Genomic DNA, 22,388 nt, shown 5'->3' on the forward strand with positions numbered 1-22,388 from the left:
AGTCTTCAGTAAGTGCTGGTTTTGTGGCTAAAATGTGAGAGGGCATTGTGGCAGAGTTACATCTTAAAGAGCAAATAGGTTGGATTTTATGTAATTCACCTGGAGTTCAAAATTGCACTGAGGTGCAGCATGTGAGGTTGAACCGATGATGGTTGACTCAGAGATGCCAGGTTACTGGTGAAACACACACACACACATACGCAAGCAAGGCCACCCAAAAATGAGCGGCTGTGTCTCGGAGGAGAGTGCATGGTACAGTAAGCCGATAGGCACGGTTGCAGATTAGGTCTGGCTTCACCTCAAAAGCCAGCTCTCTGGAAGGAAGCAGCGATGGTTTTTACCGGAGTCTTAGATGCCTGAAGTAAAGCTATTGTCAGATGCAGGATGCTCATTTGGAAGGGGAATGCCTCACAGGAAAGAGAGCCAATTACAAGTTCAGGCTGTTGCCATGGTGCTTTGCTGATCATTCAACATGCAGTACAGGAACTCCCAGGAAGGCTAGGAATAGGGATGTTGGGGGTTGGGGGGCGTGGAGCAGCTTGGTTAGGGCATCCCACTGCTTGTATTGTAATGCTGACAAGAAAGGGCTGGCAGGGGAGCCAGGAAAAGAAGGACATTTTCAGCATGTCTTGGTCGTTAAAATGAAACTAAAATAATTTAACTCAGAAACATTTCTAACGAGAATTATAAGATGTAACAGCACTAAAATATCATATAAGCACAACGTCAAATAAGTCATTGTTCATAAGCAAATGCTATCTTATATTTCCTAATGTACTTGGGATACTAAATGGAAAGATTAAATGAATTTAATCCATTTGCTGAATAGGATCTAATAGGCATATTAATGAACTGACTGAGCACAGAAAATTGCACATTGTATATAAAGTACTTTTTGAACCAAATAAATTAATTCCATCTTCATTCATTCCACTATAAAAAGTCTAAATGCATCAGCACCCAGTTGGTGGGCAAATACTATTCCAAAAGCTGGTTAAAAAGAAATTCTTGTACACTGGAAGCCAAGCCAGAAAACAGCTACAGTTCTAACCTTTTCCAATTAAAAAAAAAAAAAAAACGCTCAGAGCCAATTAATCAAATGTAGCATCACTTGGAAGCAATTAGAATAGCTGAGTGCTGTGTCAGACTGCATCTGCAGAGGTCTGTCTGCAGAGGGAAGAGAGGGTTAAGGAACACCTAGCTGGAGCGGGGGAGGGGGGAGGGTAGGACCTCAGGTTTACTTAAATATTCATGGGGCTTCCTCCATTTTAATCTTCTCCTCTTTAAAAGATGGCTGTTCCCCAGTCAGACAGCTCCCGGGGGAAAGAGATTCCCTGCTCCCCGGCAGAGTTGGACTAATCTAGGGTGGAAACCCCGCCGGGCACCGGGACTGTTGATAAGTGATGGAGCGCTTCAAGCCGGCCAGCTGAATGCATTCGGACAGGCTCCTGCTCCTTCGTACAATTCCTGGTCTCGTTACTCTCTTCTGCCTGGAAACAAGCAGGGAGCGCACAGGCTTCTTGCAAGGATGGAGAGTGAATGAAGACGGGCTTGTCCTGCATTAGGAAATGCTACGCATTTGGAAGGCTTTGTCTTGTCTAAGTTTTGATTCTTTAACCACCGCATCTGCAGGGGTTTCCTAATCCTCTCGGGGCTGCTCGCACAGCACTGAATTCTTTCAAAGGGATTTGCGGATTGTGGCAAAAGAAAAAAAAAAAGCTTCCAAAATGCCCGAGGCAAACTATTTGTTATCTGTATCTTGGGGTTATATCAAGGTGGGTCAATTTGATTGTGTTACGTGTCTTTGGTAGAATGCGATGCTTTTACATCTGTCTGTTTTTCGTGGAGTAGAAGGCATGAGCAGAGGTTTAATTTGTGTATCCATTTAACCTACTGGGGCTTATAATGAAATGAGGACATGTTTTATTGCATTGCATCTTAATGTATCGTAATGTGTTTCAATTCTGTTTGTTTTTCTAAATTCTGTTTTTAAATGATGCTCCCCAGTACCCGTCCCCCCCCATTTTTCTTCTTAAACTTTTTAATCTGTTCTCAGTGAATACATTTATCACTGCAAATGATATTTTTGGGTATATTTTCAATTTTAAAAAAAGTAGCAATATTTTTAAGTGGAATTATTTTGGCCTTTATTAAAATTCCTTTTTCCTGAGTTTGCAGCTTCAAAAACAATCAAAAAGAAATTTTAAGAACCTCTTTTTTTTTTTCTACATTGACACTGGAATGATTTCATATGGAGGGGACATGGTGACTTGTGCTGTAGCTCTCATTAATCTAATGAAATCAGCTGGTACAGTGTCTCGGTTCCTAGAAAGTAAGGATGAAAATACAGCAATCGTTTGTTCTTTCCCAGACACTTAATATGCTTTTTTTCCCCCTTTCTTTTAAAAACAGTTCAAAAGGATGCTGAACCGGGAGCTGACACACCTCTCAGAGATGAGCAGATCAGGAAACCAGGTGTCTGAATACATTTCAAACACATTCTTAGGTAAGACGCTAACAGAAAAATCCCACTGAGCTAGAGGGCGAATTTCTCCAACCTACCAAGGGCATCCCTGCAAATTTTTTGAAGTGAGGTTAAGCACAGAAAACAAACCCATCCAAGATAAGCGCTGAAGCCAGTCTCTACAGAAAAACAATAAGCAAGAAGATAGTATTTCTGAAGAGAGAGTACCTGCTAAAGAGGGCAGGTTAGGATGGGTTTCTTGCATTTCCTTGGCTTCGTATTACCTCACCCTCCCTACAGAGACCTCCAGAGTAGCTGAAGGTCCAAAACCCACCCCAGCAACTATTCTACCAGCATCTCTTTAAAACAAAACAAAAGACAAAAAACAAAACAAACGAAAAAACAATTCTTGCAATAACTGGGCTTTAAGACAAAAAGCTTTCCTCTTAGGTGTTTTGTAAGGGATGTGCCACCTCTACAGAGTCCAGTAAAGCATGTTCTAGAAATAATTTGACTGTCGATTTGCTAGGTTATTTCTTAAGGATGCATGCATGTGGGTGGGGGGAGGCAGGGTTCATGTCTAACAGGCCTTGCTTTCTCTAAGCAGTACTACTGTGTTCTCTTTCTGATCGTATACTGCCTTCTGACATCATGTGAACGGTACTTAACACCCAACACTGGCCATAGCTCTGCAGGGATGGTCCTCAATTATTCCTTCAGTCTTGCTTGACTCTTAAGGGGTTTCTTAAATTATCTTAAGGGTAACTTTTGTATCATGAACCTATTCTGCCTGTTTTAATGAGGCCTGCAGAATCAGTGTGTGTGGACCTCAAAATGCATGGGAAGCCCCTAGATTCTGATTCTGCTCACTCAGAAATATCCTTGGCTTCTGCAGCTCTATTTTTCTCCCCCGAGGAAACAACCCATTCCTACAGTTGAGCATCACAGCTTCCTTTTTTGGCATAGGCCCTTAAATGAGCATTTGCCCTGCTGTCTTAGGGAGCACAGTCTGCTTGCAACATTGTTTAAAAAAAAAAAAAACGGTCCAGTTTCTATTCCTCCAGTGCAATTCCTTCTAGGAGCCTATCAACCAGCTTTTCAGCAGCAGCAGCAGCCGCCATGCAGAGCTCAGAATGGCACTACTGTGTAGCCCCATGGTCATCCAGGAGACCCGCAAACTGCAGATCAGCAGGCAGAGGCCATCCTCACTCTTGCCATGTGTGGGTGTCCTCCAGCACCTGCTGTTCCCTGCTGCAGCTCCAACAATCTTTGGCAGAGAACAAAGGAGAGGAATTTTTTTATAGACTCGGTCTTCCAGAAGTGGCTGGAATATAGGCAAAAGGAGGCACAATCACCAGTCCTTTCCTTTCCTGGGCTTTTCCCATTATCTCTGAACACAGGAATCTTCCCCTCACCATCCCAGTTACATATCTTGGTTCATGAAGGATTCAATTATTTTTCATAAGGTGGGAACTGTTTTCAGGACCCTTGACAGGTATCGACGGCAGAAGAGTGAAATGCGCGAGGAACTTATTTCCTTGTGCATTGCACGTTACAATTCTTGGGTTTCTGTGGGTTAACACTTCCCTCGCAGTATTAGAAGGGTGATGTATGTGTGAATGCGTATGTATACACACTAGAATGTGTACATGGCAAACACAAATAGGCTAGATAAGAAAGGGAGAAGGTTCTTTAAGAAAAAAAAAACCCACATGCACACAAAAAAGATGAGAACACCCAAGAGGTACCAGCTGCTTCATCTGAAAGATGGGAACCTCGGGAGAGATGCAGCCCTTCATGTCTTCCAGCTCTGACAGTCAGTGAGTCTGTCATGGGCTGGGTTGCTCGGCAGCATCTCTGAGGCATATTTGACTTCTCTGTAATGAGCACCAGACTTGCAGACAGTCAAAGCTTGCTTCTGAACTGTAAATGCAGGGCATGGGACTCTTAGCCCTGTCGTAGGGGGAAGGGAGTATTTCTGGAGGACTGCAAGGCCTCTTCTAATCTGCAGTGGACTTTAAAACCCTCGTGATACAATTTCCTCATTTTACAGAAAACAGGATTGAAGTTGAGATGAAAGAATATAACCAATCTAAAGTCACTTGAGTAATATTTTTCTGAGTCACAGCTAGTAACTCTCTAGGCTTTTAGAAATAAATGCTGGATACCAACCCTAGTAGAAATTCATAAGAGCATGAGGAACAGAATCCCATAAAGGTGGGATATAGATACTATTTTTTTTTCTGTAGAAATTAGGATGGTTGGAAATAAAAATGGATTAACAATTTCTAGGACTATAAAAGGCTTTGTTCTGAAGTTAGCAGTCATTGTAGAACAAAATGAGACAACTATCTCAGTCAAAGTTATACTTAACAAACAATGTCCCAGCAAGAGCCAGAGAATGTTAAAACCTGCCCTACAGAAAGAAAGGATATCTCCTAACTCAGTCATCTGTGAAACTTATGGGTTTTCCCATCTGAAAAGACAAATGTTCAGGTGGGTCACAGAAAGCCAGGCAATGAGCCATGGAGCAACCTATTAATGCTATTACATGATAATAGGGTTCAAGTTGCTGGAAAAAGTGGAATTTGGAGTATCTAATCTCAAGAGGAGTAAATAGCATATAGGTGAAGACCAGATATATAAAATAAGATTTTTAAGTGTTATATTAAAAGCTAGTTAATATTTTCACAGGTAAGGAAAAATTTTTTCTTTGTAAATGTAATTAACATCTCGTCTCAAAAGCTAGAAATTTTAAGGTTGGGGGAAAATTTCAGAATTTTCATCATCACAGCATACCAGGATCTAGGAAGCAAAACACCTCAAATTTTGCCACTGACAATGCTTGGATGAGGTCAGTTTTCGTATTTGTTTTTTTGCTTGGTTGCTTACATGCTTGCTTTGAAATAGCCAACGGTGTCCCACTGCTTTCAGGCCACTAGAAACGCTAATCCATGGAGGATCTCTTGCCAGCTTTGAGCCTGTGCTTCAGGTTGTTCCCACGGTACTCTAGCTAAGTGCTCACAAGAGGAAATTCCGAATAGGGAAGCCTGTCACTTGTTCCAGTGCTGGTGTAGGGGGCACCCATGAATGTCACCGGTACCCCTGGGAATAATGCTCTTCTTGATTGCCACGTTCCAGGCACAGCAGTTGTTCTGCTCGGTTACTCACTGGTGCAGGGAACCTTTAATTCACCAAAACCAGGAAAGCTGCCGGTCCCACCGGAGACGCTGAAATCTGCAGAGACACCGGGGAATCCAAAAACCTTTTTAACCAAATATGACAAAAAAAGCATAGTTGGGGAAAGCAAGAGCTATTGTGACCTTTCATGTTAGCAAAAAGTGGTAGTTATTAGCAATGAAGTGACAGAGAGAGAAAGGGAATTTCAAAATTAAAATGACATATAGTTTCCACACCAGAGACTGTGTGGCAGGAAAAAGATTTTTAACAGGAACCTCAAGGTCTAGTTTCTGGGCTATTAAACACAAAGTAATTGCAGAATAATTATCTGTTAACTGGGTTGTCCTTTTAGTATGGGCAAGGTGCTGACTTTATCTGAGTGTGGGATTATTATTTGTCCCCAAATCTAGTTCTGATCATGCAGACAGTAGGGGAATTATGTATATGTAGAGAGATGGGTGGGGCCCATACCTTTGGTGGGTTTGTTGTTGTTGTTGTTGTTGTTATTTTTGAAGTTTTCTTAATGTTACTTGAAAACCAATAGTTTGGAAACATCTAAACTAATTGAAGTGACTAAAATTCTCCAATCAAAAGTCACAGTTTCATGAGCACCTAGAGGCCTTTCAGGGTTGCTGGGAATGGAAAATGGTAGGCTGGGCCTGAAGCTGGCCCGGTCTTGTTGTTCTCACTTCGCTTTGATGGAATGTCTCCAGTGCCTGTGGGCAGGCAGACATCCTTGAGGAGGACACATGCATATGCCATCAGCTGCAGGAGTCTCAAAGCAATCCCTGTGCCCGTGTGCCATCTGGAAGCACTCCGTTTTCAAATGGGGGTGCTCTTGCTGTACTGATTTTCACTGTGACAAGAAAAGACAAATGCGGGCACTTCTGAGGACCACATTAACCATTTCAGCCAGGGGTGTCATTTAGTTCCAGGAAGAAATGGGTCGGCCATGGAACCAGTCACTGCCTTAGGGTGATCTCACAGGCACCCCTGCAGCAGGGAAGAGGAAATACGCCATTTTATAATTCCTTGCAAGGGAATCTCAAGATCCCCTGTGAAGGGAAATATAGTTTTTGATACCTAATAGCAATATACCGGAAAGATTCTGCATGCAGATAGATAGTCCTTTGCAGTAATACTAGTCCTACTGCTGCCTTGTAAATTTCAAAGAATGCTAAGTAAGATTATCATCAATAGTTAATGAGTGTAGGCATTAAGAACTAAGATACCTTGTGTGGATGAGAAGCCTTGTTATTTATTAGAAGAATTAATAGGCACAAAACATGAAGAAAGTCAAATTATAGTCTTCCTCCAAACCTCAAGCGCTAAAAAACCAAAGCTTGAAAATAATCGTTTGAAGATTATGAAACCTTTTATTTTTCTAACATTCATATTCTTATTTAAACTGAGCCTGCTTGAATGCCTATGAATTTTTACACAGAGAAAAGAATAAAAATATAATAAAATGAGAACATAGTTTGTCTTTTGATAAACTGGGTCCGTCTTTTACAACGAGCCTTTTGTTGTTTGCTTTAAGATGGGTCCCATGGTAGCTTAGGCTAACCTCAAATTAGTTGTTTAGGTCTTTGAACACTTGTCCTCCTGCCTCTGCCTCCCCAGTTCTGGGATTACAGGCCCATGCCACCATGTCCACTAGTGAACATTTCCTACACAAAAATATGTCACTCGCTTTAATGAAAACTCACTCTATAGATGTTGCCACTCCACTTTGAAAACATGAGTGCAATTCTGGGTTACGCTGAAAGTAGAAGGCGTGGGTCTTCTCCCTGACACTTCTTAGGCAAGTTGCTTGCTCCTCTGGACCTCAGTGTCCTTCAGCAGTAACATGGACTCACGTGTCTCCCAGCTGCTTCACAGGACCATCTGCAGATCTTGCCGTGCTACAAGAGTTCTCTAGGAAATTGAAACCCCGTTACACACATGGTTCGAGTTGTTCTAAATACTGCTGTAGGCTCACTGGCACACACGTGCTCAAAGCATGCTTACTGTTATGTTGCAGACAAGCAAAACGATGTGGAAATTCCGTCTCCCACCCAGAAGGACAGGGAGAAGAAGAAGAAGCAGCAGCTCATGACCCAGATAAGTGGAGTGAAGAAATTGATGCATAGCTCAAGCCTAAACAACACAAGCATCTCACGCTTTGGAGTCAACACGGAAAATGAGGATCATCTAGCCAAGGTGAGCATGAGCTGAGCATGTACGCATATAGCTCTCCACTGTATACACACACACATACATACGTGTGCACATACCCCATCTACCATTTAGAAAAGAAGAGGGGTCACATAAGCTTTGCTCTTGAGTTTTATGTTGAGGAAGCCAATGTAGCCTCTTTGTCCTTTGCTGGAGTTCCTGGCTGAAGTCCTTTTATACCAAAAGACTGTTCCTTTGTCGTGAGTATAGGCTCAGAAATGCAGAGAGAGTTCCTTGTGGATAGAGCATCCTGCTGGGGAGGATGCTGGGAAAGTCGGGAAAGTCCCAGGGAAGGCTGGTAGACTGGGCTGCATTAGCCCAGAGGACAAAGGGGCATTAGTCTGCCCTGACTGGCAGGACTAATAATAACACGAAGAGCCAGTGACAATGCTGCCCACTAAGCCCAAACCCAGTAGCGGAGGAAGGGATAGAAAACATTCATTCCTCCTGTAGGAGGCTATACAGATGCTGGCTACTGAAGTCCTTGCAGCCTGGTACAAAGGATGAAGTGGGTGAGCTGCCTCTGAGCAAAACTTCTTCCGGGAGGCCTTCTGAAAACTGCCGTCAGAGGAAAGCCTCTGGACAGTTATTCGAAATTAAATAAATTACTCCCCCAAGCAGATAATTTTTGGAATAACCCCCCAGCAAAGGTCTAAATGATGTTCCTTCCATGTATGTGGGTGGCCCATCACGCTAAGACATACCAGACGGCCTTCATGACCTGCTCATGCTAAGTCAGGGTTGTGCTCTACACACTCCAGCAGCTGACTCTCCCTGACATGACCTCAGGGGTGATGAGCAAAGGCTGGAGGAATTTCCCGGACACCGTTATGCTGCTATTGCTGATGGGCAAGCAATGGCTGGAGGGCAGAGTCAGGGGAACAGGGCCAGCAGTCTGTGCTCATCTGAGCTGCCTTTGAAAGTGGCACCAGTCGAAGACGGGTGTTTGGCAAATTTAGGTCAGCAGCTGAATTCTTAAACACAAACACACTTGGGTATTTCTTATCAAAAGAATGTACAGAAATCTATAGTTATTGCCAAGGGGCCATCCAGCGCACCCTTCTCAGATTCCTTTGTGACCAGATACTCTAAGCAGATATGTGAAAGACCCAGCAGCCAATATCCCCTAGGAAAATATTTTAAAATATTTGAAAGCTTAAAAAAAAAACTATTCTTCTTAAATTTCTCTATTTTTTGATTGCAGGAGCTAGAAGACCTGAACAAATGGGGCCTTAACATTTTCAACGTGGCTGGGTACTCACACAATCGACCCCTGACATGCATCATGTATGCCATATTCCAGGTGAGCAAGCTGGAGCAAACCCTGCTTACAAAATTTGTATGACAACCTTTTCTCCAAGTTTTGGGCATCCGCTTACCCATGCCCTAATCCATTTTACTACATAGGAAAGAGACCTCCTGAAGACATTCAAAATCTCTTCTGATACCTTCGTAACCTACATGATGACTTTGGAGGACCATTACCATTCTGACGTGGCCTATCACAACAGCCTGCATGCTGCTGACGTGGCCCAGTCAACCCACGTTCTCCTTTCGACGCCAGCGCTGGATGTGAGTAGTTACACCATCTGTTTTGCAATTCTACCCACTCGGGGTTTAAAATGCAACTGAATGGCCCTGAGCAGTTGAACTGATTCTTTGGTAGCTGGGGTGTTCAGCAATTTGGGTTGTGTATGAAAACAGACAACATGTCTGCTTTCATCATTTCCTAGTATCAGGGTAACGTTCCCTTTTCCATCTTTGCCATCTGATTGGTTACTTAATCATCAGACAATGAATTGGACCCAGGTTTATTTTTATCAGATTCCTAGTAATGGAGACAAGGCATCTTCTTTAATGTGTGTCATAAAGTACATATAGAGTGTATGTACTCATCTGAATTGCCCAATATGTACTCATGCCAGGCCCTGAGGAGAATACATATGTATGTGTAATATGCTCTGTGTAGTCTCTGTTAGGGATAAACATCTCAACTCAATTTCTAGGAATTCAGTTTAGTAACTGAGAATCAAGAACAGATGGGTTAATAAACAGAAGCCAAGGGAAACTGCTCCCTAGAACTTCAGTGGAGGTGACTATGACTCTCTCCCTTATAGATCATGCTTTCTCATGGGCCACCATAATTAGTAATGTGCCCAGCCATGCTGCCTCTGGGCCAGATGGCAAGAGTGAGTAACCAGGTACTTCCAAAATGTACTGCCTGCTGCACGAAAGGCTGGTCAAACCTTATCCAGCCACGTTGGCAGACTCAGTATGGGGGTTACAGAAAGACTAAATTCTTTGCTTGACTTTCATAGAAATCTAAGACAGCCTGCTTAAGTGAGATGGAACTAAGAGTATTTAATCCCCCTCAAGGAAAAACAAAAAACAAAAACAAAAAAAAAAAAAAACCAAAAAAAACCCAACAAAACAGTACTGCTTTTATATTCATGAGGAGGAGTACACTATTTACCTAGTGTCATAGATAATTATTGTTTGGCTATAAAGTGGCTATGAGTTGTTGCAGACTTAGAAAAAGGAGTATGGGATGCTTGGTGCTCAATAGGATTGGCCTTTGTGGGGAGGAGGTAAAAAAGAGCCAACATTTGAATGAAGAGAGGAGATATGTCTTCAAAGAGGCTTAAGAACCAGCAGCATTGCAGGCCGAACAAGAACTAGATTCAAATCACTGTACATGGGAGGGGAGAGGCCTTCATGACAGTGTGAAGAGGTGAAACAGTGTGATGTTAGGATTTATTTCTTAGAAATGTTCTCAACTCTGGACCATAGTAAACATGCAGCAAGTATGTGGACAAATCACTGAGTATATAACAGTTTGTGACCTCACTACAAAATAAACTTTGACAAATATTTTATCATTTGCCTTCCAAGGCTGGAGGTTAGCCTCTTGCACCCTTAGTTACTTAGCCTGCCTGGATAGAAAGATTATCTGCCATGTCTCCAGAGCTTGTGTGCCTTGCTTCTTTGACTGTCACAGATTGTGTTATGTGAGCATCAAACTGCCACAATTCCAAGACACCAACTATAGGCATCCACACACCATCAGCCTTGTGCTAATGACTTACTAAACCCCAGCCTATGGGCTAAATACGGGGTGAGCTCCGGCCCATCGTCCTTCTCACATCAGCGATTTTATGGTGATAAACAGTCTTATGCTTAATTAAATCAACATTCTGAGCTATTACATAAATCAACAGCACCTCTCCCAACAAGAGGGAAATGTGGTGCTTGAAAGAGATGAAACTGAAGAGTGGGACAGTGTGTTGGATGTGGAGATAACGGGGCTCCTTTGAACCTACAGGCTGTCTTCACAGACCTGGAAATCCTGGCTGCCATTTTTGCAGCTGCCATCCATGATGTTGATCATCCTGGAGTCTCCAATCAGTTTCTCATCAACACAAGTGAGTTCACCACTGCACAGCCATTCCAGATCATTCTGTGATTCACTGCAGTTTTTTTTTTTTCCTCTTAATGTTTTCATTATGGGTAATAACAAGGGCAATAATGAGGTAATCCTTCCATTCCCTGAAAATTGCTCAGGCTTTTCCTGGATACTGGGTCCAGCTTGTCAACACAGAGTTTGAGGTGCATGGAGAACTTGGAGAGGGTCAGGGGCAACTCATACAAACAAAGCTCTAAAGCTTGGAAAATACAATATGGAAAGAGATAATAAATAAAAGATTTGAATGGCCCAGCAAGACTAGGAAAGCTTGAGTATGTGAGGTTGACTCAGTCTTTTGTGAGGCTAACATACACAACATAGTAAGCCAGGAGCGTCCTTCTACCCTGGTGGATAGGCAGAAATGCTGGGCCCAAGGATGGCAGCCTTCATAGAGAAGTAAGTAACATTCCCTGAGGAACATGGGAGCAGGTCTCTACAGTTCAAGAGGAAAGGTTATTATTCAAAGGTCCATACATTTTCTCTCAACTGCACGGCTTTGGCTATGGACTGTCAGGTAGACAAGGGAAGGATCTAGTTTGACCAGCCTCGAGATTTGAATCTATCCCCAGGGCTTTATCATTACTCAAAGCATTTGATTTTCATGCTATTCAGAATTCATTCATTGCCTCAGTTAGTGCGCCATCTCTGTGTACCCAAGTACATTTTCTTTTGATAATATTGGTCCCATTATGGTTGTGGTTGACGTCTAGTGCTGGCAGTTTTCTACAAGTGCTACCTGAGCTTCTGCTACAGGAGGCCTTCTGTTGTTTGTCTTTATCTTCAAAATATCTGGGTACCCTAAGCTTGGGGCAAACTGGTTTTCCTTTTCATTTTTAACATCTTACTCTTCTATTTTAAAAAAAAACACAATAAATTTGTGTGCAAGCTTCTTGAATGGGTTAGTTTAATCAATTTAGCATGCTGATAGTTTGTTTCACAGGGGAACTATATCTACATACAGTAGTGAGACATACAAAGCATGTTTGTAAATCTGTGCCCTTGGATAGAGGGTTATCAGAACAAGGGGGCTCAAATTACTTCAGAAAAAGCTATGGTCTGAGTGAGACCACTAGTGTATACTGGGCACCTACTGTATCACTTGGCTGTTATTCCTTCTTAAGCTAAAACATGATTTAATGAGTTTGATGAGCATATTCTTGCTTATCAAAACTGGGTCAGGCAAAATACAGAAAATGCAGAGTGGAAGCTGTAGTTTAGGTGCCTAAGCCTTGCAATGCCTGGTACAGAAACCCAAAAAACAGAAAAATCTAATATCCACATTGTTTAAAAAATTTATGCTTTGTGTCATATTCATAGATACCTTTAAAAGCTACATTGTTGGGGTAAAATAAGATTTTATACCATCACCATTATCTGTTCTGAAAATCTAAACTCACAGTTGTCAGAGGTTAGGGAGCATCTATGAAAGTGAGTAGAGTCTGAAAATCTTAATACATTTGATAATGCTTTGCAGCATTTTCATCTCATTCCTTTTCAAAACACAAAATTCATGAAGGCTTAAAGGAAATTGTGAGCTGAGATGAAAATACAGTTTATCTAAGGTCAAATTCAAAGAGAAAAGGTGCCTTAATACTGAATTTCAATAAAAGCAAAAACTCATGTTGTAGTATCTCCTATAATCATTTTTTTTTTGTTCCACTTCACTAGTATGTAATGACCACATGATGGCTCTTGAAATAAGTTAAAGAAGCTAGATCAAATTTCACATTGAAGCAACGCCAGTGCTTGGATTATACAATTTTATTACATCTTTATTGTCATCGTCTTTCTTGATTAGATTCAGAACTTGCTTTGATGTATAATGATGAGTCTGTCTTGGAAAACCACCACCTCGCTGTGGGGTTCAAACTGCTCCAAGAGGAACACTGCGACATCTTCCAGAATCTCACCAAGAAACAACGCCAGACACTCAGGAAAATGGTGATTGACATGGTAAGATGCCAGCCTACATGCCTCACTCACATTTGCCATTTTCTCTTAGAGACTGACTTCATTAAGAGTTTTAATTCTGTCTTCACCCAAGGTATTGGCAACTGATATGTCCAAACATATGAGCCTCCTGGCAGACCTCAAAACCATGGTAGAAACCAAAAAGGTGACAAGTTCGGGTGTTCTCCTCCTGGACAACTACACTGACCGAATACAGGTATCTGATATTTAACACAAATCCAGACTAAACAAAACCAAGCAGTATTTAGAAAAAGAAAATAGAAATTTAGGTGCCTGGCATAGGTTGCTACTATACCTTTGAGCATATGTACGTTTTTTTTCAAGACAGGTTTCTCTGGGTAGCCCTGGCTATCCTGGACTGGCTTTGTAGAGCAGGCTGGCCTCAAATTCACAGAGATTTGCACCTGCCTCAGCCTCCCTGAGTGCTGGGATTACAGGTGTGTGTCACCACACCTGGCCTTTGGGCATGTTTCTAAAACAAGTTAAGAAAACAGAATTATGTCTTTCCATTTATGAAATGAATAATCCTCTACTCACAGAATTGCTTAGTTCTAAAATTGAGTCGCCATGTCACTTTGTAATAGGACATATGTAACTGTTGGTCCTCAAAGCTTGCATCTGAATATAAATCCCACTAACTGGAAGTTTATTAGGTCTGTTTTGGCTAAACAAATTGCCATCAGCAGATCTTTTTCCAAACATGGGAAACCTAGAAACAACTATTTTGGGTCATTCTTTGCATTTTTTCCAAACTAAAGAAAGGAATGTTAGAATTTAACTTCTAATACCCACTCCAGTTTTTAAGGTTTTTGTTTTGTTTGTTTGTTTAAAAAAAAACTATCAGTCTAGGAAAATTTACACACTTGCTTTTTGAGCTATAAAGATAAATAACTAACCCTGGCCAGCACCACTGAAATACTGCTCTTTTGATAGGTATATTGTAATTATATTCAACTAAAATGTTCTTGGTGCCAAGTGTACCGGGATGAGAGGGATAAGATGTTCTGGTGGCGTTTATGCTTAGTTTTATGGGATTTCCAAAACTCGATCATTTCAGGTCCTTCGAAACATGGTACACTGTGCAGACCTGAGCAACCCCACCAAGTCCTTGGAACTGTATCGGCAATGGACCGATCGCATCATGGAGGAGTTTTTCCAACAGGGCGACAAAGAACGGGAGAGGGGAATGGAGATTAGCCCGATGTGTGATAAACACACGGCTTCTGTGGAAAAATCCCAGGTATCTACACTGAGATTTTTCAATGTTTTTATGAGCTCTGCCAATGGTAGGAATGAGGAATTCTAATTCCGTTCTTTCAGCCTCTGTCTGTGTGTGTGTGTGTGTGTGTGTGTGTGTGTATCTGTAAAATGATAAAGAGTCAACTATACACTTGGTTCTATGTTACCCATCATTCATTCTATTTCTCCATGCTTGATCTCACAGATGGGAGATTAAGCAAAGTTTTCAGCAGTGTAAGACCTTAGTAGACACATGAGAACCTGTACCCTCCATCCCCATCCCTAGATTTCTCAAAGTCCCCTCTCCACCCACGAGCTCAACTCCTTATCTTTGCTCTCCACACTTCTGTTGCTCTCTCCTTAGTCAAACATGGTGTCCCCATTACCAAAGATGAGAAAAGGCCCCATCTTTGTAGAGTAGCTCCAAGTACCTTCCCAGTGTAAGGCAAAAACAAAAGAAAACAAAAAACAAGTTTCCTCTTGGTCAACTTCTTAGGGACCCAGTTGTCCTCTCTGTCACATGGACAGACTTCCCCAGGTGCCATGATGTCATCCTTCACACTGCTGCTTTGTTCATGGGCTCTGTTGAACTTTAGATGCTTGATATGGCAGGAAAGCTTTTGACTAGAAGTTCTTAGAATTTAGGTTTTCTCATCCCAGGACCCAGGGAATAAACAACCAGTGACGACTTTCTATGAAAGGCTGAAGCGTTTCTTTCTAAAAGCAAAGCAAACGAAGAAAGGAAATGACTGCACTGTTTTATGTTACTCATATTTGTCCATTGCTGTGAGCTTGTTTTTAGTCCCTGAAATACACTTTGAAAATGGCCTCTAAAGTCCATTATACCATATATAAAGAGATAAGAGAGAAAAACACGTGGGTAGGTAGGAACAAAGTAATATCTGAATCACCCAGCCAAATTTTTGTAACCAATGCAGATCAGAGTTACCCTGACTTTAATATGAATCTTTCTCACTAAGTTAGTAAAGAAGCATTAAAAGGCCTAATACATGCATACTCTGACACACACACACATATGCATGCACATACATACATACATACACATGCATTCACATACACACACAGACACGTATACACACAAAACTCATACCCCATGCACACACACACATAAATTTATGCACACACACACACACATACAAGGATTGGGGTGAGGCAGAATCTCACATATGACCAAAGTTCTTGTATATACAATTTGAATATATTAAATCACTGGCCACATACCAGAATATTGATAGAGGAAGCTTTTCAGTAGAATGCAAAGATAGCAACATAATGTCCCAAAGAGACCCTAGCTCATCTGCCACTTGATCCCAACTCAGTATCTCTCCAGCCCCACCCCCACCATGACAGGGGAATTCCATTCCCTTATTCGATGGTGCCTATTCTCTTTCTAACTGCTCCAAACCCCTGTGTTTCCTGTTTGTCTGACAGTGCGGAGGTCAGTGTAAGGCCACTAAGCTAGCTCCTGCAGGATGCATAGCCCCTGTGTAAACCACAACAAAGCCACAGCCTTGGATTTATGCTCTCGCACACAGGCAAAAGGAACTGCTTAATTGTTTTTTTTTTTTTTTTTATTTTCCTTCTTTCTTCTGATGGAAATGACTGTGTGCACTATGAATCCTAAACAATAGCGGCAGTATCCACAGAGGAGATATTTGTTTGTTTAGGGATTGAAATGCTTTCAAGTATTTATTACTATTATTATTATTATTATTATTATTATTATTATTATTATTATTTTAATAGTCCTCTGCAAGGCAAAAGCTTGAGAAGTTCCAGAAGAGGGAAGTGCTGGCTCCCATCTTTTTGGCCTGGCAGCATAATTCTCAGTTATCAGGGAGAGAATGCCTAATCCTAACACTTGAGCTCTAGGGCTTCCTTCAGAGAATGTCTCCCAGAATCCAAGCAGTGACAAAGCCATTCCGAGTCACATCCAGACTTGGCTGGCAGATGTAAAAGGAAAAACAGTGCGTTGTAGCTGGATGAAAACAGGCTCTGGAACCAAAGTAGAGACTAACTACCACTTAGGAGCTGCATGTCCTCTGCACCATGTTTAGTCTCCGTGATTCGCAGTCTCCTTCTTTGTAAACAGCAGGCAACAAGACGTTGCAGGCTTGAGATGTGTTTGCTAGTGTTGTATACTGCGGAGGGCCTACCCTATAGCAAGTACTCACATAAAAAAATCTCTTACTATTGGTCCCCTTGGGTTAGTCTTCTCTATAGAGGAACCAAGACAGTGTGGTTGGTTTTCAAGGGCCCAAGCAGTAACTGATGCGTGTGCCTCTCTTCCTCCAGGTTGGTTTCATTGACTACATTGTCCATCCACTATGGGAGACCTGGGCAGACCTGGTTCAGCCTGATGCTCAAGACATTCTGGACACTCTCGAAGATAACAGGAACTGGTACCAGAGCATGATACCCCAGAGCCCCTCCCCACCGCTGGATGAGAGAGGCAGGGACTGCCAAGGTCTGATGGAAAAGTTTCAGTTTGAACTGACCCTTGAAGAAGAGGATTCTGAAGGACAAGAAAAGGAGGGAGAAGGCCACAACTATTTCAGCAGCACAAAGACACTCTGTGTGATCGATCCAGAGAACAGGGATTCCCTGGAAGAGACTGACATAGACGTCGCAACAGACGACAAGTCCCCGATCGACACATAAGCTCCCTCTGTGCGGGGGATGAACATTCCACCCTTGACAAGCATGCCAGCTGAGTGGTAGGGCCCAGCCTACCATGGCCAAGGCCTGCACAGGACAAAGGCCACCTGGCCTTTCCAGTTACTTGAGTTTGGAGCCGGAATTCAAGGCCATGGAGCAAATAGCCGTTCCGTGCCGCCTTGCCTGCAAGCTTGGCGGAGACCCGCAGCTAGACGTGGCAGTAGAGACCAGATCCCGTCACAGCTACACGGCTTGAAAACAGAGGACAGAACGCTGAGAGGTTGTTCCGCACTAGGTGTTGGGAGGCCGTCCCGACAGGTGTCTGAACTCACTAACGACTTCATTTGTCAGCCTCACCCATCCCATTGTCTGCCAACCTGTGTGCCTTTTTTGTAAAATGTTTTCGTGTCTTTGAAATGCCTGTTGAATATCTAGCGTTTAGTACCAACTTCTACACAGACGTGTGTTTAAATTTGACACAAACTTTTTTGAGTCTTTCTGGAGAAACAAAAAAAAACAAAACGAAAGAAAACAGGTTGCCTTCTTTCTTGGGCAATATCTTTGGCTCCCCCTCCCCAACCCAACCCTCCCCCCAGTTAAACAGATGGGACAGGTGCACTTCTAGCCACATGCTACCCCCTTCGCTTTGTCCAACCTGACTCCATAGTGGCCCCTGCAACTTAGATGTTTGCCTGCCCCGAGAGCTGTTTCTCCCTGTGAAACCTCTCTGCTTTGCTTCCAACTGATGGAGGAAGCTGAACAAACCAGGAGGTCTGTGGGGGAAGCTGTAGCCTCTGCCACCAGCCTGTGTAGTGCTCAGTTGCGTAAGGCTATGTGTGCTGCTGTGTCCCAGCCTCCTTGCCGTTGTGAGTTGCACACCACCTGCCAACCCTCTCTCACCTCCTCTTCACTCAAATATACTCTCTTCAATTTAATGCTGCCTCCTTCATCTTGCACTGCCTTCCTGCACTAACGCTTCCCTCTACTCCTGTTTATAACCATGTATTTATTACATAATGTACATATTGTAATGTTTTGTAAGTTATTAATTTATATATCTAACATTGCCTGCCAATGGTGGTGTTAAATTTGTGTAGAAAACTCTGCCTAAGAGTTGCAACCTTTTCTTGTAATGTTTTGTATTGTGTATTATATAACCCAAACATTGCTTAAGAGAGGCACGGAGCCACATTAGCAGTGAGGATGGCATGACCATTGTTCCAAGGGTCAGCCCTTTTCCTCGTCTGAGTCCCTAATTCTGCCCAACCCTTTGATGAGCTGGTTTTGCAAACAGGATTATCACATTAGATACTAAATGGTTTATACTGAGGCTTTATTTTGTATAGTTTGATGGGGCTGGGAACACTGGGATGTAGTTTTTACCCATGTTCTAGCCAAGTCTCTGTATGCATGAGTTGGGTTGTCACTGGGCTCTGCTCTAATCGTGGCTTTGGTTCTAAAAACAACACTACATTTGCTCACAGATGATGCTGAGTGTTCCCAAACTACTGACGTGGAAGAGCTAGCCTCCATACTGCTCACAAGCAGGGAGCCATGTTCAAATTCATCATTGAACGGAAACAATATGACAATGTGAATTTTTATTGTAGAATGTGAACTGATGTCATAAATTATGCAAATGTGAAGCTTCTGATAACACTTGTTAGGCCTCTTCCTGGTGTCAGTTTCAGTTTGTAAAATATATGTCATGCTTCAGTTCAGCATTGTGACAGTAGCTAAAGAAAATGGCACAAATGTGCATGACCAATGGGTTCGTATGTCTGTAACACTGCGATGTTCCGGGTGACATTATATTGTTTTCAAAAGTTTCTCACAATGTATGTTATAATATTATTACTATTATATATTGTGTTCAAATGCATTCTTAAGAGACTTTTATATGAGCTGAATAAACAAAGGCATGAATAGATGAGATTGTAGGCCCATTCTTTTTTTTTTTTTTTTTTGTGATCAGTTCTAACACATTAAAGCAGGTTTTCTTTTTCTTCCTCTTCTTGACCATACTTCACCAAAAAAGCAAGCCACTTTGCTCATCCAAATCATAACTGAAGTTTCAGATTCTCTGTGTCCCAAAAGTCCCGTGGCTCAGATCATTTCCTTCTCAACAGATAGTCACCCAGTTCATTGGACCAGGAAGAAGGATGGTGGAGGTTAACTAACAAAACTACTTTGTTCATCTCAAATCATTTCCTTTTACCACTTTAAAATTCTGAAGAGGTTAATCTGTTAGGTAAATAAAAGGCATCCTCAGCCAGCTGTGTCTGCTGCAGCAGTGACTCAAGAGAATCATAGTACATTAGCTTAATGTGGAGAAACTTGTTGAGATTCATTGACACACAAGGAATCTGAGGTCTAAAAGAGGCACCTAGACTGTAACCTTCAGCACACACAGACAATCACAGCCACCCCAATAACCTGTCTATGTCTTTGCTGATAGGTTTATGCTGTTTGTTCTAGAAAGATCTATTTAAATGTCATCAAGTCTTAAAGCCATCATTTGAAAAGAAGTCCGTGTGTGTGTGTGTGTGTGTGTGTGTGTGTGTGTGTGTGTGTGTGTTTAGAAGGTGACAAATGATCAGTGGCTCTCACTAACTTAGCCACAGGGAAGTATATGCCTGTGGCCCAGTAAAGGAATCTGGTCTAGAAGAATTCCCTCAGTAAGAGGAAATTGCTGAATTTCTTTGTAACTTGAAATCTTGCCTGTTGGTTCTAGCCAGGATTTTTCTACCACCCAGTTTCTGATTAGATATTATCATCTGATACAATGACAAAACTGAGTTGGTTACAAGAGTTTATGTAAATATAAAGCATAACTGATGACTGTACTTAAAACACTCTCTATTCTTTTTTTCTACTGAAGGGGTCCTAGGCATGGAAAATGTGCATGGTTCTAATATTGTCTGGGACCTAGCCTCTTCCAGAGCCCTGGCTGAAGCAGTTTTTCACAGAGGCCTACATGCCAGACTTTTAATTCTCCTCAGGTGATAATAATGCAGGGATAGAGCAGTGATTCATTGCCTCTGTCCGCAAGCCATGTTGGCCTGAAGCCATCAATATTCACTGTGTACCCACCATGACCCCAGCACCATGTGCTCTGTGTGATGATTTTTCAATGGTGATTTTGTTGTGTCTCAGTTTTATTTTCCCACTGACTTGTTAACTAATTTCTTCTTGTTTAAAAATTTATTTATTTATATTTTACGTGTATGGGTGTTTTATCTGCATGTGTATCTGTGCACTAGATGCATATCTGGTACCCACAGAGGCCAGAAGAAGTCAGGCATCAGGTACTCTGGGATTGAAGTTAGAGTTAGTTAGAGTTGTGAGCCATCATGTTGGGTGTTGAGAACTGGGCCCTCTGGAAGATCAGCCAATGCTTTTAACAGTTGAGCCATCTCTCCACCCCCATCACCTAAGTTTTTGGCCACAAGGGAGTCTGCAATTCCATTCACACAGAAATCTCAAGATCCAGGCCCAAATTCAGATGACCAAACCAATGATAACCTCTAAGGGGAAGGGCTCCTCTGTTCTCATATTCCTGGTATCAAACATTTGTTGAGTAAAATTGATAACTGTAAGATACTAGTTAACAGGCAGTCATGAGGAATGCACATTCTAGGCACTCCAGCTCTCAATTTCTCTCCATTACAATAACCTCTTCTAGATCCATTTTCTAACTCAACCCTGGACGCTTGGAATAGAAGTCCCAGTGATGTTTATTGAACCAATTTTACAATATCATGGTAGAGAAATAGCTTTTATTGATATAACTTTGAAAGTATATCTATCTCCTTGGATTTCTTGGGAGAAAGAATACAATACACTGAGGAAAACAGGGTCTGAAAAACCTAGATTCATGGCCTTTTCCTTGGTCCTCTCTAACCATGGGCATATGTACACTAATATTTCTGACCCTGAATTTTTTTATCATTAAAGTAAATTAACATACATATCTTCCAGTAGAATCAAATAGAAGATTACATATGAGGGGTGAGCAATAAAATTTCTCCATCTTGATATATTATGTACTCATGGATGGAGGGATAAATACTAAAAGGCATTTTAAAAAAAATCACCTCTAACTTTGAAAAGCACAAATTGAAACTACATTTTGATTACCTTAGGGAGCAGTCATGAGCTCAAACGCCAGTTAGTATAAACTTTTCTACATTTATTTTCTAATTCCAAGAGGACAGATGCCTTAACTGACATTGATAGGCTCACGAAATTGGGGGAAAATATGTGAGTCATATCATATGTTTTCTTTCAACACCATAGAATTTTCCCTCCAAACATGCCTAATCAAAAGCATCAAGTGGAAAAAACAACAACAACAATAAAACCCCAGCATCGTTCTTTTTCAGTATCTTAAATTTTAGGTTTCTGTGATGGAACCAAGTTGTGTTCCTACAGCATCATCACTGACTTCTTTTTTTCCCTCCATACCCAAATGTATATGTCCTAGATTATTTCTACTGTTGATAAGACACTCTGACAAAGACAGCTTAGGGGAGAAAGGGTTTAATTGTTGAAAAAGTCCAAATTACACAGCTCATCACCATGGGGAAATCAAGACAACAGCAGGAACAGGACACAGCTTGTCACACCCACAGTCAAGAGCAGAGAGAAAATGAATGCATGCATGCTTGTACCCCATTCACTTCCCCCTTTTTTATACAGTCCAGGATCCAAACCAAGGAAATGGTTACCTGTGCTTTTAGACTGGATCTTCCCATATAATTAACATAATCAAGACAATTCCTCACAGACATACCCACAGGCCAATCTGATCCAGACAGGCCAACCTGATCACAGGAGGTAAGTACTAATCTAATTTTGTGTGCAAGTTGATAATAAGAGCTAGACTTTCAATGTTTGTCTCAGTCTGTGGGAACTGCCTCAGTTAAACAGAGTTAATAATGTCTTTGTCATGTGATTATTGAGAAAATCAAATGATAGAGTAATGTTTGGTCCACTCTGTGCATGCATGAATGTCAGCTTCATGTAAGGAGCGGTTGTGTGTTTTCTACACTGTAATTTCTGCAACCATTTTCCATGTGACTTTCCTTGAGAGTTCTGATTGAGTCATTCTGGACTTATCCACACCAACAGGATCACAGCTCCAGAACCAAGGGTGTATTTTGCTCACTGATG

General features: G+C 41.8%; 1 protein-coding gene across 4 annotated transcripts in view; it reads left to right on the forward strand.

Moving 5' to 3' along the window:
* The window catches only part of Pde4b (phosphodiesterase 4B), a 511,900-nt gene extending 492,757 nt beyond the window's left edge, over window positions 1-19,143 (forward strand). For 3 of the 4 annotated variants that reach the window (XM_060365982.1, XM_060365983.1, XM_060365984.1), the window contains 9 exons: window positions 2,413-2,506; window positions 7,668-7,846; window positions 9,066-9,164; window positions 9,269-9,433; window positions 11,184-11,283; window positions 13,123-13,277; window positions 13,369-13,491; window positions 14,353-14,535; window positions 16,851-19,143. In XM_060365982.1, the coding sequence (XP_060221965.1) occupies window positions 2,413-2,506; window positions 7,668-7,846; window positions 9,066-9,164; window positions 9,269-9,433; window positions 11,184-11,283; window positions 13,123-13,277; window positions 13,369-13,491; window positions 14,353-14,535; window positions 16,851-17,216 (1,464 nt within the window). In that variant the 3' untranslated portion in view covers window positions 17,217-19,143. Of the gene's footprint in view, window positions 1-1,245; window positions 1,776-2,412; window positions 2,507-7,667; window positions 7,847-9,065; window positions 9,165-9,268; window positions 9,434-11,183; window positions 11,284-13,122; window positions 13,278-13,368; window positions 13,492-14,352; window positions 14,536-16,850 lie in introns of those variants that run through there. The other variant, XM_060365985.1, reaches the window with a different exon arrangement.
* The last annotated feature ends 3,245 nt before the right edge of the window (window positions 19,144-22,388 follow it).

This window comes from Meriones unguiculatus, chromosome 12, assembly GCF_030254825.1.
Source record: "Meriones unguiculatus strain TT.TT164.6M chromosome 12, Bangor_MerUng_6.1, whole genome shotgun sequence".
NCBI lineage: Eukaryota > Metazoa > Chordata > Mammalia > Rodentia > Muridae > Meriones > Meriones unguiculatus.